Below are 16392 nucleotides of genomic sequence, written 5' to 3' on the forward strand. Positions count from 1 at the left end.
GAAACGGGTCCCCGTTGATCGGATGAAGAAACGGTGGAGCTTGAGGCTCTTTTGACCGAAAAATCGAAGTTTTTGAGAAAAAAACGTGAAAAAATAGCACTAACGCTCGAGAGCAATAGCACGAGGATCCCAACACTTGAACGTGCGGTAAAAATCTGAAGATGGCTGCCAGAGGCGGGGCTTAGGTAGAGGGCAGTCATTGGCTGTGGTCAGTATGACGCAGAGATCAGTGATTGGTTACTACTACGAAAGACAGATCAGAAACGAAACTGATACTGTTTTTTTCTTTACCGAGGATTCCCAGCCTGACAACGGGGAATATTCATGAGCATGTGAATCCATGCCAGACCCCATGCTGGAGAACGCAAGTAACAAAGTTACAAGGCATTGAATGGCGACATACCGAAATCACCAAAAAAGGCCTTAGCACTGGGGGGAAAACCTGTGGCACTAAAAGGGTTAAGGGTTATTGATGATGTTGGTTATGATGTTTCTTAGGACATCTTGACAGCTTTTAAAAGTTGGCTTTGTCGCAATTCATCATTTTATTTTGGGAGCAGATTATAATAACCTGTATGCACATACAAGCTGATGTATTAAAAATACATGCCACTTTAATGGGCCTGTTAAGAAAAGTAAAAAAAAAATAAAAATTAAATAAAAAGGTGCTTGGGAAACCTTTAGGCAGTTACACAATGTGCAATGCAAAGGATGACCAACAGTTTTTGTTTTAGGTTGTATGTGTTAAGAACAGCTAACTGATATTAGATGAGGAAAAGTATAAACATTGACAATACATTACACTATATGTCATGCAGCCAATTGAGATATATGACAGTAGTAGAAGATGCTAAGCGGCGTATTAGTCGATGTACTACGACACTAGTGATGAGGAGATGAAGCAATGCTTTGTATTGTACCATGCTATATACATTCCTGATCGAAGTAGCTGATCACCGCTACTTCAGGAGTATACTGCACACTTGGGTGATGACTGATCACCATCACCCTTTTATACCTACAATTCATCATGTTTTCTACACAGAAAAGAGGAAACCCCTAAATAACCCTCAAAAGATAAACATTATTGTGTAACAGTCCACACATGAGGAGGAGATGTGGGGAAACCGTTTGACGATTGCTGCATTCGTCAACTCAGAATGACTATGAATGGCCTGAGGACTCAGCCTCGGGGGCAAAGCTGAAACCATTCAACCTCATTAGCCAGATAGCAGAAGACTCAAAAGGGGGCTTTAAGTTGTCCAGGGAATGTACTCCTCCCCAGTCCCCTCAAATTCCGGTTTTAATAAAAAGCTAGGATTCCCAGCCAATGATGGGAAATTATCGAGGCATGGGAAGATAGTTGAGCACTACCCATATGCAAATTGCCATAACACAGAAATGCAAAGCTATATATATATATAACAAACAAAAAAAAACACAGCAGTTCTTGTCCTCGAGCCGATCTCTCGTCCACAAACAGCTTCATTAGCACTACTTTGATGGTTTCAAACAGGTTTAAGCCACAAATGCTAGCGAAATTACTATGACTTTCAGAGCTAGAAATGACATAACCTTCACATCTGACATGTGACCTACCTTCCTTCATTATCTTTGCAGTACGGGCAGGTGCACGCCTCTCTCCGCATTCTGCGACCGGAAGGTTGTGCATCTGGGCTGGTCTCCCCTTCATCCAATGTTGGATCATCCTGTATAACATCTCCGCCCGAGCTATGAAGGGTCATCTGAGAATTGTGATCCCCTATGTTAAAGAGAAACATGTGCATTTTCATTTCTGTTAGCAATAACTTCAAGCACTTCACAACAAGTCCATGAATGAACAATCGGGTGCATGTACAAAACCCACAAAATAAGGCGTTTGATAATATTCTAAAGGATAGCTGATGGCTACCAGACATTTGGGTTTACTGTGTTTGCTTTATGAAGAAAAAAAAAAAACACCATAAAAAACAAACACACTGTGACCGACTAACATGAAATCAAAAACGCTATTGCCACTTATGTGCCGCAATCCCCACCAACCAGGGATTTACATTTTTCTGGATGAAATAATTACTTCGATGGAGTACTGGGTGGATTTCAACAAATCCCATGAGAATTATTATTTCTACAAAAACATAAAAGATGATGCTGGCGCAGTGACACTACACCAGATACTAGTTTTGCTTCTCTGCTTTTTAAAGCTTTTTATTGGCCCTCCTACACAGACCCCGCATACAAGGTTAGACATTTCGATGCCCGAAGCAAGGCGTTTGCATGGTCTGACCCGGGAATGGAACATTCATGTCCATCTGTGTCGCACTAACGTTTCAGACACTTAATTCTAGGTTACGCTGGGAAGAGATTTTTGATATACTTCATTCAAGGGAATAAAAGGATTTTTTTGGGCAACAAGGAGTAGTTAAAACTCATTTTCTCAGGCAACTCGACGACATGGTTTGTTCACTGCGACCCACAGATCAGAAGGTTTTATCTAACGCATCAGTCAATCGCATTTGCACTGATGACCCACCACAAACTACACAGATTGTAATCCTGAGGGCTCGCCTAGGCTGCCCTCTTCCAGCCTCCAGGCTAGTGTGTTTAGAGCACCACCACGATATACTATTGGCTTGACCCACAGGGTCTCCATGGACTGTTACATAGTCTGACCGAAGGGACAAAGATGCTGGTTCATCACTGTACCCCTCTCTATGACATCCAAGGACACTCCACAGTGGCCAAGCCCACCGTTCGGTAAGAATTGATGCAGACACTGTGTGAGACTACACAACAGCTATCTGCTTGGTATTAGGTAACCCACCTTTTCGTATAGGTCTGTACTACACAAGTTGGTAGTGTGACTGAGCAGCCAGGTCTTTCTCAAGAGGGTTAAATGTGAGCTGTACAAATGAAATCCGTAAATACAAGTACTTACATTCAAGGTTTCGCTTATAAAATAGTTATTTAATTAACATCAATTTTTAAATAAGCATTCTTTAAAAAGGCAATTTGTGTAACAATGTAAATATAGACTTTAAAATGTACTTTTCAGAATCAAGACTAGTTAGTGGATAATCTTTGGCTATGCTTTATACACAATTCCTGAAACCTGAGGTGACTACAATGACAAGGACAATAATGGCATTTATATAGATTGAGGTTGAGGAAAGGTTAGGGAAGGAAAACGGTTAGACAGTTTCTCAGTATATGTGAGGACAACTAATCTTCCAATGAAATCTATACAAGCCTTTCCCAGCAGTAACAGTATACACTAAGCTACCACCCAGTCTTCAGGGAGCCATGACAGCCAAAGGCAATTGGGATACAGTCTATGGATATGCTAGTCTTGCACAAAGTTAGAGAGTTTGTTAGAAAATCCCTTGTAGGGTCACAAGCTGTTAAGCCTGTGAGAAGAGAGTTGAAATCAACTATAAAAACGGTAAGCCAATGCAATTCCCAATTGAGAACAGCACGACTAAAAGACAATGAGTTAAGTATCCCAAGCCTAAACTGTACCTCTGGTTTGAAGAAGAGTGGTCCAGCTGGATTCTGTCTTGCTACAGCAGTGCAGATCCTTTGTTCATGAAACTCAGTCGTGGGGACATGAGGGAGGATGTCTGGAGGGCTCCTGCGGTGGTACTTGGGAGGTTGTCGGCAGCTATGGGCTCTTTTCAGTTCAGCAGCACTTCATGGTTTCAGCGCTTCGCAAACAGCACCGCTGCGGATCTTGTATACCGGTTGGACTCCCTTTGCTACCTCGGTCCTGCACTCTGGATCGGAGGGTCCTGCTTCGGGATGATCCTTAGGAGTTTCCTGGAGCTCCTAGCCGGATTCGTTCTGCGGCAGACGTTGCACACGACTACGCCACTCTACCCCACGGCATTGGGTCCTTACAGCAACGAAGAAGCACAGCCAGTCGGGGATGGTGATCCAGTGGAGTTCGTCTCAGGGTTAGTCCCACTACCCCAAGGGGAGAAGTCGTTCCGTCCAGAGCTTCTCTGTCAAGGTGAAAAAGGAGTTCAGCACAGCAGCAGGGCTTCACCAGGCAATTCAAAGATCCAAGAGGTTGCAGCAAGCTTTATTCGCGGTTTCTTCGTCGGGTGTTTCTCCCAGTGGTCGACTCTGCGTGTAGTCCCAAGGCCCTCACCTTTTAAGCATGTTTTTTCTTTTCATGCACTGCCTAGGCTGTCAATCACACAGCAGGGGGGCTGTCCAGAAAGGACAGCCAGCCAATCAGGACTAGTTGCATTCAGGCATTCCTAGAGACAAAGGACAGGGGTGTTTAGGGACCCTCTCACATCCTGTCCTTCCAGACACCCTGGAGCCAGGGGCGGGCTCCAGGGCTGAAGCACCCTAAATGCAAGAGAAACAAAGGGCTCAAACATGTTTCAACGCACAGAGTAAAGCCCAAGAAAGACCTCACAAACTGAAAATGGTAAAAAGAAGAATACAGGCCATTTTGACAAAATGGTCACGCATGGGTGCTGTACTGCAGCTGAGGGTTCAGCCTGCGGTAGAAAAGCACAATGGTATGAAAAATAAAACCACTGCCACCACCCATTTAAAGTAGTGAGGGTAACATAACAATTTTACATGAGAGAGTATGATAAAGGGCTACTAGGTAACCCCCCAGCACTTCACATAAGATAATGTGTGCTCGTCCTACAAAGAGAAAAGGTAAGTAAAGTCAATTTCACTTTACTATTCTTGGGAACTGTAGTTCACATAAGAGAAGTTAGTTGAACCTTATGACAAATCTTAAAGCATTTCTCTGACACTGCAGTGAAGGTGTAGTGTGTCAACATGAAAAGGTAGATGCCTATGGAGTTTGTCAAACTCCAAAAACAGTGAGAACACAAAATACAAATCAGGTAAAACACATGAGTGAGAAGAACAAGTTACTTACCAACTGTAACATTCTTTTGATTGGATGTACCTCCCACTTATTCCTCATCTTAGATATATCCTTACCTTCAGCTTTGCTGCTTCGGAAAAAATCTCTCTCCACCAGAGGGCGCTCAAAACGAGGCTGCAGCGTCAATGTCCCTCGGCGGCATCCGTCGAGCGCTCATGTCATTCGCTGTATAAATGCCTCGAGCGCGCCCGTTGGCATCAGTTCTGTTTTTTTCGTATATTGTAGCCAATGGATTGTAGTTGCATGCCTCTTTTGACCCAAGCCTTAAAGGAATTTTGAGTGTAAACCACAAACTAATGTGGGGTAGGCTGGGAGGGTCCATGAGGAATGCTTGGGAGGAACATCCAATCGAAAGAACGCTACAGTTGGTTAAGTAACTTGTTCTTCGAATGGATTGTGTCCTCCCACGTATTCCTCATTTTAGATAGACTCCCAAAGCAGTTTTGTATCAGAGGTGACCAAAGTACAAGTTACTTACCCCTGGTAACGTTCTTTTGACTGGATGTTCCACCCACATATTCCTTATCTTTTGATATTTACAATATCCAGCTTCGCTGCTCTGGAATTTTATTTTTTCAGCATGGGGTGCTATGCGTCGATACCTGTTGACTGGATGTCCCTCGGAGGTCCCCCGTCTCTATGTCGACATCACCAAAGGTATATGTAGCATGCAAAGTGCCTGTTCGCTTCAATTCTGTTTTTACGAGTGAGGGATTCATCTTATACCCGATGGTTACTCCTCCTGCGAGAGCACAGACTAATTGCAAGGGAAATTCTACTGCAAGGTAGGTTGGGAAGGGTGATAAGGAATACGTGGGAAAAGAACGAGTCAAAAGAAGGTTACCAGGGGTAAGCAACTTGTTCTTTGAATGGATTTTGTCCTCCCACGTATTCCACATCTGTTGATACAGTCCCAAAGCAGTTTGTAATGTTACTGAGGAGCGTGTCCAAATTTCATATGATAATTTAATAGATTTCATGGGTGTGTGCGCACAGAGTGCAACACTGAATTATCAAATACAGTTTCTTGACCTGAGCAAGAGTCTAAACTATAATGTTTAGTGAAGGTATGTACAGACGACCAGGGGGCAGCCGCACAGATTTCCTTTATTGGTACTCCCCTCTAAAACAGAGGCAGTTGCCATGCCTCTGGTCGAATGAGCTTGCAAGCCACCTGGAGGATCTTTTACGGCCAGTCTGTAGCATTCTGATATTGCCAATAGAATCCACCTGGATAATGTTTGTTTGGTGATAGCCATACCCAATTTGTGACCCGAACAGCCCACGAATAATTGGACATTCTGTCTTAACTTTGCCATTCTAGATATATAAAAAACTCAGTGCACGTTTAGGGTCAAGCCTGTGAAGCCTCTCCTCTTCCTTCCCAGGGTGAGGAGGAGGGTAAAGTGATGGTAAAGTTATCTTTTGTGGGAGATAAAACGGACAATTTTTGGTAGAAAAGTGGATTTTACCTTCAGCGCCACCGTCTTTATAAAAGACAGTATAATGAGGTTTGCAGGATAAAGCCTGAAGCTCACTCGCCCTTCGGCCGATGTAATGGCTACTAAAAAGATGGTTTTAAGGGTTAGTAGCCTCAAAGACAGGAGTGTAAAGGCTCCAAAGGAGCACACATCATAAACTAACACAAGTTGATATCTCAGACCGGGACTTGGGGGTGGGGGTACAACATTTGTCAGTCCCTTTAAACATTGTATCATTAGAGGTATCTTAAAGTAAGAAACTTCTTATGAAGTATGCTTAAAAATAGATAGCGCCTCCAGATATCCCTTAATGGTACCAATCTGGAGCCCCAGATTAGCCAGATGTAACAAAAGGATAACACCATCGGTGTATCACATGTAAATTGATAATCATTCTTATCTCTACACCACCTGCAAAAGGTATTAAAAACAGCAATGGTAAAAAGATTTTGTTGCTGGCCTTCTGGCCTTAATCAAAATCTCCATTAAGTCCAGGAGGTCCCAATCCTTGTATCTCAGCCTTTCAGAAACCATGCGTGAAGGCTGAGAACCAGACCCTCCTCTCGCGAGAGAAGGTCCTCTCTTTGTGGAAGATGTATCGGAGGGCAGATGGACATGTCTAGTAGGTCCGGGTACCATGTCCTCCTGGCCCAATCCAGAGCAACTAGGATCATGGATTGCCTGAAACTTCTCAACCTCACGATTACGTGAGGAATAACAGGGACTGGGGGAAATGCATACATAAGTGGAAATTCCCAGTCCACTACGAGCGCGTCTCCTAGAGCTCCTCTTGGGGGAAATTCGCTTGAGCAGTACAGTTTGCACTTGCACCTGTCGCGAACAGATCCACTTGAGGGGTTCCCCAAAGGGTGAAGATCTCTTGAAGCACTTCCTGAGCTAGTTCCCACTTGTGGGAGACTGTGCACTGCCTGCTCAGAGTGTCCGCTGCCATGTTTCGCTTTTCTGGCCAGATGAACTGCGGATGAGAGATTCCTTCTTGCATTGCCCAGAACCAGAGCTGCATTGCCTCTCTGCACAGTGGTAGTGACCCTACACCACCTCTTGTTGAGGTAGTACATGGCCAGTGTGTTGTCCGTCATGATCAGGACATTCTTTCCCCGTACAGAGGGCATAAAAAAAAGCTTTCAGCGCTATCCCGATTGCCCTCAGCTCCAAAAGGTTGATATGTAGTTGGAGACCAACAACTGCGGATTGTCAGATCATTGGTGTCGGCTCCTCACCCCGTGAGTGAGGCATCCGTCACTACTGTTCTCTCCGGCCATGGTTGCCAAAACGGTTCTCCATTCAACATGTTCTCCCGACAGACCCACCACCGAAGGTCTGACATCCTTCCTGAGAAATGGACTGATGCCCGAGAGCCTATTGGAGAGATCTCATTCTCAGGCAAGCCTCCGTCACCAGAAAAATGCAGGATGCCATAATGCCGAGCAACCTCAGAAAATCGCAGGCCGGAAGATGCTGGGCATTTTGGAATTTGGGTCACATCTGCAAATGTCTTTAGCCCTCACCACTGGTGGCGAGACTTTGTGACGATATCATGTTGGACTTCTTGAAGTTGAGGGAGAAGCCCACTCTGAAGGAAGTGACGGTTAAAGCGGAGCTGTTCCAAGGCCGGTTATGGGGGAACTGGCCCCGATTAGCCAATTGTCTAGGAAGGGGTAAACGTGAATGTCCCCACTCTTGAGACTTGCTGCCATAACCGCCATCAGTTTGGTGGACACCCTTGGGCTGAGGTCAGCCCAAACGGCAGAACTCGATAATGAGAACCGTCAACTGCGAAACTCATGTACCGTTTGTGCTTGTGATGGATCGGCACATGAAAGTAAGCATCCTGAAGGTCCAATGATGCCATCCAATACTGAAGCTGGAGGGCCTGAAGGATCTGAGAAAGGGTAACCATCATGAACGTATCCTTCCTGAGGAAGTCCAAGATGGGTCTCAATCCATCGTCCTTTTTTGGAATGAGGAAGTACGGTGAGTACCAACCCACGTTCCTCTCCGCTACTGGTTCTATAGCACCTTTCTCTAGCAGGGTTAGTATCTCCTGCATAAGGAGCGGATCTGGAACACTGAAAGAGTTGTTCCAGGTGGATGACACTCTTTTGCAGAAAAGTAAGGCAGTAACCCTGGCCAACTGTTCCAATGCCCAAGCATCTGAAGTAATAGCCTGCCCTTCTGTCAGATGCTGCGATAGTCTGCCTCCCACTGCAGTCTTGTGAACCAAGTCCTCAGAGGTTTTGTGGCGGCTGACGCAGTAGCTGAAGTTAAGGCAGCTGCTGCTGTCTTAGTACTTCTTCCCCGCCCACCCCGGGGAATCTTTGGCCTCTTTGAGCTGGCTGTACTATGCCCCTTCCAAATGTGGAGCAGTGATGAAAGGACCTTCCCCTCCAGAGTGTGCTGTGAGGCAGTTTGGAAGTTTTCTGATAGCAGCACCAAGTGATTTGGCTGCTGCCTTAGAAGTTTGCAGCTTCTCCAAACTCTCATGAGCCTTGCTTCCGAATAAGAGTACCGTCAAAGGACATGTTGAGAAGTCTGGATTGTACGTCTCAGGCAAATCCTAAAACTTTCTCAACCAGGCAAACCTGCGCATAACTGTACTTGCCGTCATAGCTCTACTGATACTGTCAGCAGAGGCGAGACAAGCCTGGAGGGATTCGCACATCGCATCTTTCCCATCCTTGACTAGGTTTAAAAACCTGTCTCGCTCTTCTTCTTTGGGGATATGGTCAGCCGCCAAAACCTTGCCAACGTGCACGTGGCATTAGCCAATTTCAAGGCCATACTTCCAGCCGAAAAACATTTTTGGCTAGGGCGTCGTAACGCTCCTCATACCTATACTGAGGGATTGCAGGTAGGCATTCCGTCTACTGGTTGAGGTGGCAGCTTGAACCACCACGACTCTCTGGTGTTGGATGTTTGACAAGTAAAATGGGTCATAGCTTCAAACTTTGTATCTCAAAGTCAACTTCTTGTTGACAGCTGGAATAACCTCGGGTGCCTGCCATTTGGCAGCCACACGCCTTTGTAAGGCTTGATGGAATGGTAGAATTGGGTCCTCTTGGGGTATCCTGTCCAAAATGTCAGTTAAGTCGTTTTGCTCAAAGACTGGGGTTGGTCTCGACCAACCCATATATTTCATACCTCTTGACATCAAATGTCTACAAGTAACCTCTGTATTGTCACCAGGATCTCCCCTGCCAAACCGCAGGTGAGGTATATGAAGCACTGGCATCATGCAGACATCCTTGCAAATTTTTTATTCTAGAATCCTCTGAAATTAAAGCGTCAGTCACTGATGGTGTACAATACTGTAGACCAAAAGGTCTAGATTCATCTGAGGAGTCCTCTTCATCCTAATAAATAGAGAGAGACTTGAAATAATCAGACCTGGGCAAAGGAGCATATATTTTATCCATTGTAGTCGATGTCGTCATAATATTTGTGGTCAAAGGAGCCGAAATTGCAGACGGCTTCGATGGCTGCGTCAACAGCTTGGACACCTGTGGTGCCAAGGAGCTCTACGCTCGAAGCATAGATGGCTTCTCATACGTTTTCAGCACGGATGGCGTCGGGGATGCACCTTTCGACCCCCAAAGAAACTTTTCCTTAACTCAAGGGATCCTTTGATCGCTCTCGAGGAGTTTTGCCCGCCGGGTCCAAAGACCCACAGTTTTTTTAGCATGGCTTTTGGGTGTAGTCGAGGGGACAAGGCTGCGTTCTCGAACACCTACCATCTTCAATCTAAAGTGTTCACACTGGGCCGGTGGGGCAAACGACCCGTTCCGGAGAGGAACTGGAAGACGAGGAAGATGGCGATCTATGGCGCTGTTTCTTTCCATGCTTAGACAATGACAAGTGGTGGGAACCACTATGTGATTGTGAGTTCCTCTTACGGTGAGGAGAAAAAGTTCTTGACTCATCTGAAGTTTTTTGTTTTTTCTACGGAGTCGAAGGGGATTTATGGATCCTACCTGCCGCAAGCTTCCTCTGGGCTCTCGACATCATCGACAGGTAGTCCTCACACTCTGGATGAGTGGATCCCAGACACCATAGGCATATCCTATGGGGGTCCGTAACGGACATCTTCGCACAACAGTTTTTCTTGAAACCCGACTTTGGAGTGGAAGACGCTGACGACAAAGCCATTCTCTCAATTTTACTCAGAGATTTTAAGGTTTTACTAGAAAATTTCACTTGAAGATTTTCTCCCAAGGAACGAAGCGTACCGTGTACCGTATCTGATGGGTGGAAAAACGGAACTGAAGCCAAGGGCGATGTGTGTGCTACATATATCTTCGGTGACATCGAGACGGAGGCCTCCAAGGGACATCCAGTCGACAGGCGTCGATGCACAGCCCCCCCCACTGCTGAAAAACAAATTCCAAAGTAGCGAAGCTGGATATTGGAAATAAGACAAGGAATACGACGTGGGAGGACAATCCATTCTAAAGTATAGTTGGGGAGACGAAAGGAGGATGCTGTCCAGTTAAAGGAAGATAAGTGTGGTTAAGAGATGCTTGGGTGGTGTTGAAAGGAAAGATGCGCCTGATTTTCCCAATATTAGGAGATTTTAGGCGAGCTGCTGTTCCAGTTTTGGAGATGAAAGTATAAAAGGTGTGAGAAGGGTCAGATGACGCCATGGTTTCTAGATGAAGAGTAGGGGAAGAGTATCGGGTAGGAACTGGATAGAGGAAATGATGAGACCTTTTGGCAGGGTACGTCGGTTTTGGTAGAGTTGAACATCGGAGTGTGAAGCCATCCAATATTTAATGACAGATGCTGTTGGAAATTTTGATAGAGATCAGAAGAAAGTTCAGGAAAAGAGAAGAGTTGGGTGCCGTCCCCAAAGAGTTGGTACGAGAACCTAAAGGAGGAGATTAGTGCCCCAAGAGCAGAAGTGCAGAGTGAAACGAGGAGCGGACCGAAGACCAAGCCTTGTGGAACACCAGAGGAGTGAGTAGGCAAGGAGATGCTCCGACTCCTTCCTGTCCAATAATCAGATCAGTACAAATTAACATGAGGGTGATTAATTTGCACTTGCCACCGGCTAGTGACATTTGACTATCAACGAGTAAGAAATGATGTGCTGTGTGTAAATATGTAATTAAGTTAGCGAGTGACTTCTTAATGGCAATCTAGTAGCTTCCAACTTTAATTTTTGCCCTTGTTAAAATGGTCCTGGAAACTACACCTATTTAAGCATGCCGAGTCGCTCAGGTAGTGCCCCGATATGCACATTTTACAGCTTCAAAGGGCATTCTCCCCACTATTTTAAATTGGGAAATTTCATTCAAGGTAATACTACCAAGGTTCCCTTTAGCGTCACTTTTATGAAGCTATGGATGGATGATAATTTACTAACACAGTCTGATCATTAGCACCTCATCTTTCATAGAAAGAAAAATGGTTAGCTACCACTACTTTAGAAGGCCATGGTATTTGAACAAAAAGCTGTTTGCAGATTAGGGGTCGTTCTGCACACAGTCACATTTATTAGCTACACAATGTTTCACAGAAAAGTTGACCGTTGCAAATTTTCAAACGAAACCACTTTTTTTTTTTCCATTTAAAAAAACAAAACACGTTGGCTCTCCTTCCCTACCAGCTGCAATGGAAACAGAGTTTCTGTTTTCCGTAGTGGTTTTGTTTGATCTATGTAGTATATGATCGCTCTCACATTCTAAAGTAGGGAGGATTTTTTCTGCAGAATGAGTTGGGTTTTGGGAAAAAGACACGTGTTCAATTGCGTGGCTAACATGGAACTTTGAAATGAATTTAGGTGAAAATCCAGGATGAGTACCGAGAACCACTTTGTCTTTGTGACTACTAATGACGGGATCTTGAACAGAGGGCTTGTAGTTCACCAACCCTTACTGAGGTTATGGTTAATAAGAAAAACCTATTTACTGCTTCCATGAAAGCTTTGTTTACAGGAACTTTCCAGCACGACACTTTTCTCTACGAGGTGGTGCATGCAGAGAGCTGCCAAATGTACTTCAAGGTAATTAAAGACTAACCAGGAGTGCCACCCTAGCATTATCCCTTCTGCCCCTACCTGCAGTTCCCCCGCCCTCCCCACTCTCCTCCCCACTGCACTTCTGTTACTGCACTTGCACAATCGGAATGACACAAGGCCTAGTAGGACAGTTATTGTTTCCTCCCCTTTTTTTGTCTTGTGGCACCCTGAAACACCATTTGCTATATGGGCGCTTTATAAATACTCAAATTAAATCCAAGGTAAAGCAGATAGTGTACTATATGCGAGAAGGGGAAGTCAATTGGATTGGTGTTGCAGGATTTGAACCAAATGACAAATCGTTTCCATTTGTTAAAATAGCAGTGTCTTGTTTTGTGTTGCGTTTTCATGCCTCTTTGAGGGTGTCGATGCATCTTTGTGGAAGGTTTAAATGTTCCAACTCTAGGACTTCAGGAACAATGCTGCCAAGTTAATAGTTTGAGGATGTGGATGGAATGTTGTCCCCTGGTGTTGGGACAGCATGTTATATGGACACAGAAGTTTGATTGGTTTGTACACAGAGTAGGTGTGAAAACCATGGTTTTCGGGCCCAAATTGTTGCCAGAGTGATTTGTTCCTGGTGTATCTTGTGAACTATTTTGTTGCGTGGTGTTGAGGGAAAAAGTGCAAGCAATTTTCTCTGACCAGTTCACCCACAGGGAGTTCCCCTTGGATCTTGTTAGGGGAAACCTGGATGCGAAGCCTGGACATTGTGCGTTTTGCCGAGTTGCAAACAGATATAAGTCTGGGTGCTCTCATTGGGAGAAGACTAAAATCTGCGTGAATTTGTCAAGCATTCTACGGGAAGCTGCAGCTTAAGTTGGCGACAAGTGAATGGTGTGAGCCTCTAGAACGTGTTGAGATAGTAGGAAAATGTTGCATTGGAGAGACCAGTTCCAAATCTTTTGGGCTAACTTTGACACACGGAGAGCGTCGTCCTGCCTTGCTTGTTGAGATAGAACATGCCAGTGGTACTGTCTGTGAGGACTAGAAGCGTTTGTCCTGCCAAATGATGTTGGAAAGCTTGTAGTGCTTTCAGGACTGCTAGCAGTTCTAGTAGGTTGATGGGATTTTTTGCTGTTGATTGTGTCCAAGCGCTGTGAGCCGTGTGATGAAGGTAGTGTGCTCCCCACCCGGATAGTGAGGAGTCTGTTGTTAGAGTGGCCTGCACTGGTCAGGTGCAAAAAGGTTTCCCACAGATTTTCTCTGGACCACTAGTGCAGGGCCTGTGCCAAAGGCTGCAAAACGACCACTAGATCACCACTTGCTCAAGACCATTATTTTGCTAGCCACTCTCGTACAGGAAGCCATCATCCAGAGAAGGCGCATTGCCTTGCGCATGGTTATCTGACAAATGGCCACATGAGTGATTTGTTACAGCATGTTTTGGACTCTCCGTTTGAGGGAAAAGACTAGGGCTTCTTGAGTGTAAATTAGTTCTCCCAGGAATTGTTTTACTTGACTGGGGACGAGACGACTTTTTTTCGTTGACTGAGAACCCATTTGAGGTGCGAGTCCTGTTATGAGCTAGTCGTCCAGATAAGGATACACTGGGATGGATTATATTTGCAAGTTTGCTGCTACCACTGCTAGAACTTTGGTGAACACCCATGGCGCTGATGAAATGCCCAAGGGGAGCACTTTGAACTGATAGGGGAGTATCTCCTATTTGGAAGCGAGGTATTTTCTGTGCGCTGGTAACACTGAAACATGATAGTATGCATATTTCATAACCAATGTTGCCATGTAATCCCCCGGTCTTGGGAGGGGAATTATTTCTTGAAGTGCCATAAAAAACCTTTGTGGTTTCACATATGTGCTGGCTGGACGCAGGTCTAACACAGGGCGCATAGTTAAATCCCCCTTTGGTAGTAGAAAGTACACCGAATAGATACCCTGGTTTACCTCGTGAGATGGAACCAGCTCTACTGTGCCTTTTTCTAGGATTGAGTTGATCTCTTCCTGCAGAATTTCTTGATGCTCTGAAGACCTCTTCCTGCGTCTTGGTGGATGATGTTGGGGGTTCTCTAGAACCTCGATGGAGTAACCCTTTGCCACTGTTGATATGGAAATGTCATTGCTAAGAGGCTGTGGAGCCTCTAGCTGTGGCAGCTCTACCTCGAGCTCTTTTGTAGCCCCTTTGAGAGATTGACCTATAAGCGATGGACTGACTTTGAGAGGCAACCAATAAGAGGATTGTCCCAGATAGTAGCTGGAATGTGAGGAGGGTGGAAATCCCTTTCCGTGAAATGAATGGCATGGGTCAAATACACCCTGCTGCACATAGGGTTTATTAGATATCGGATCTAATGTTTTTGGGGTTTCATACTCTTCTTTATCAATCTTAAGAACATTGTCCACAGCCTTGCCGAAGAGAACATTAGGTTCAACAGGGTATGTTTAATAAAGTTGCCAAGAGTGAAACTTTAAGAGTGTTCCCTTAGCAATAATGTGACCAGCCTCATCAGCTGCGTCTAGGTTGTACATAAGGCATTCAGACACTAAATGAGACTTAAGAAACTGTATTTAGTTGTTTAAGCACAGTATCCCACAGATGACTATTATAACTAGCTAATTTTAACTAGCTAATACGGTTGTATTATTTGCAGTGCAGGATACGCAGACATAGAAACCTTCCTTCCTTTGGTATATAGAGGAGTCAGACTAAGAGTCTTTGGCAGGAGACTATTTGCAATTTAATCCAGCTACAGCGAGGAAGTGTGCAGGCGCATAGTCCTCTTTCTACATCTCCATCTACTATATACACATCTGGAGCTGGATCCCTCAACACGAATGCTGGACAAAGAGCATGGATGCAGCTGGTCTCAGGACACTTGAAGAAAGGTGGGAAAGTCACCAGCACAGACTGCAACTATTGCACAGTGACAAGATTTGGCAGTGCGAACAAGGGTTCTCCAAAAGCTTGAGTTGAAACTCAATGTAACAACACTCCAGCACAGGTGCCAAGGCACAAGCAGGTCAGCCCGCTGGAGGGCCCAAGAACACTTCTGAGAAGGCACGTTTGCAGGGCACCAAGGTGGTGCTGAGAGTGATTGGTCCCACCACAAAAGAGTTGAAGCACCTTTGCAAATCAAGAGCAAGGTGCCAAACCGTCTGTGTGGTTCTGGACAGTCCTTGGATCTGCTTCGCTTCTCAGGATACTTGGCTTGGTTTATGGGTCGATTCGGACCCAAGGGTGATCTGTGGGTCTGCACTTAGAGCCCCTCCTCATATGCCAAAGTCCAGTGAGTGCTCGCATCCATCTGGCCAATGAGATCTGCCCCACTCATGCACGCCAGCAGTGGTCCAATCAGTGACCACTGCTGCCCTCATGCACACCAGACATCCTGGCAGCAGTAGTGTGGATTGGGACCAGACAGTCCGAGCCCACTTCCTGGGTGCCCACACAGGACATGCATTTGCCAGAGAAAATTGACGGCTTTCGTGGGATAGTGCCTGCCCAAATAGGACTCCACATGTAACAAAGGGGAAGGCCAACGGACAAAATGGTCAAAGGAGAAGTCAAAAGACCTTGTTGCACTGCCATAACAGACACTAGCCAAATCATGAGCCACCGGCGGTAAGGTTCGGTGAAATTGAATAAAAATAAATTCATGAAAAAGATTCTGCTGCCAACAGTCTACTCCTAGGCACATTATCCAGTTACCAAAAAATCCTTAAGGTAGGTCTAGGGACCGAAAACGCAAGCACCCCGGTATGCAGTACTGTAATGTACTGCACGCGGGGAAAAAAAAAAAAAAAGTTGCCAAAAATGGCAACAAATTCGTAAGACAAGTAACTGTCAGAAGGACAGCTCAGTTTCCCCCAGAAAGATGAGCGAAAGCCCAGTGGAGTGCATCTGAAGGCTGTGCTTCACAGGCAGAAAGTCAGGACAGGAGGCTGAAACAAAAACAAGTGTCCACAAATAGAGGTAAAATAGCAGTAAGTGAAATTTT

At 45.2% G+C, this 16392-nt stretch overlaps 1 protein-coding gene across 2 annotated transcripts in view; it reads right to left on the reverse strand.

Moving 5' to 3' along the window:
• Positions 1-16392, reverse strand: part of SP1 (Sp1 transcription factor) — a 134908-nt gene that overhangs the window by 64511 nt on the left and 54005 nt on the right. For both annotated transcript variants that reach the window (XM_069653314.1, XM_069653313.1), the window contains exon 4: positions 1600-1762. In XM_069653314.1, coding sequence (XP_069509415.1) covers positions 1600-1762 — 163 coding nt within the window. The remainder of the gene's footprint in view (positions 1-1599; positions 1763-16392) is intronic.

Source organism: Ambystoma mexicanum, chromosome 3q, assembly GCF_040938575.1.
Source record: "Ambystoma mexicanum isolate Mex_15411 chromosome 3q, UKY_AmexF1_1, whole genome shotgun sequence".
Lineage (NCBI taxonomy): Eukaryota > Metazoa > Chordata > Amphibia > Caudata > Ambystomatidae > Ambystoma > Ambystoma mexicanum.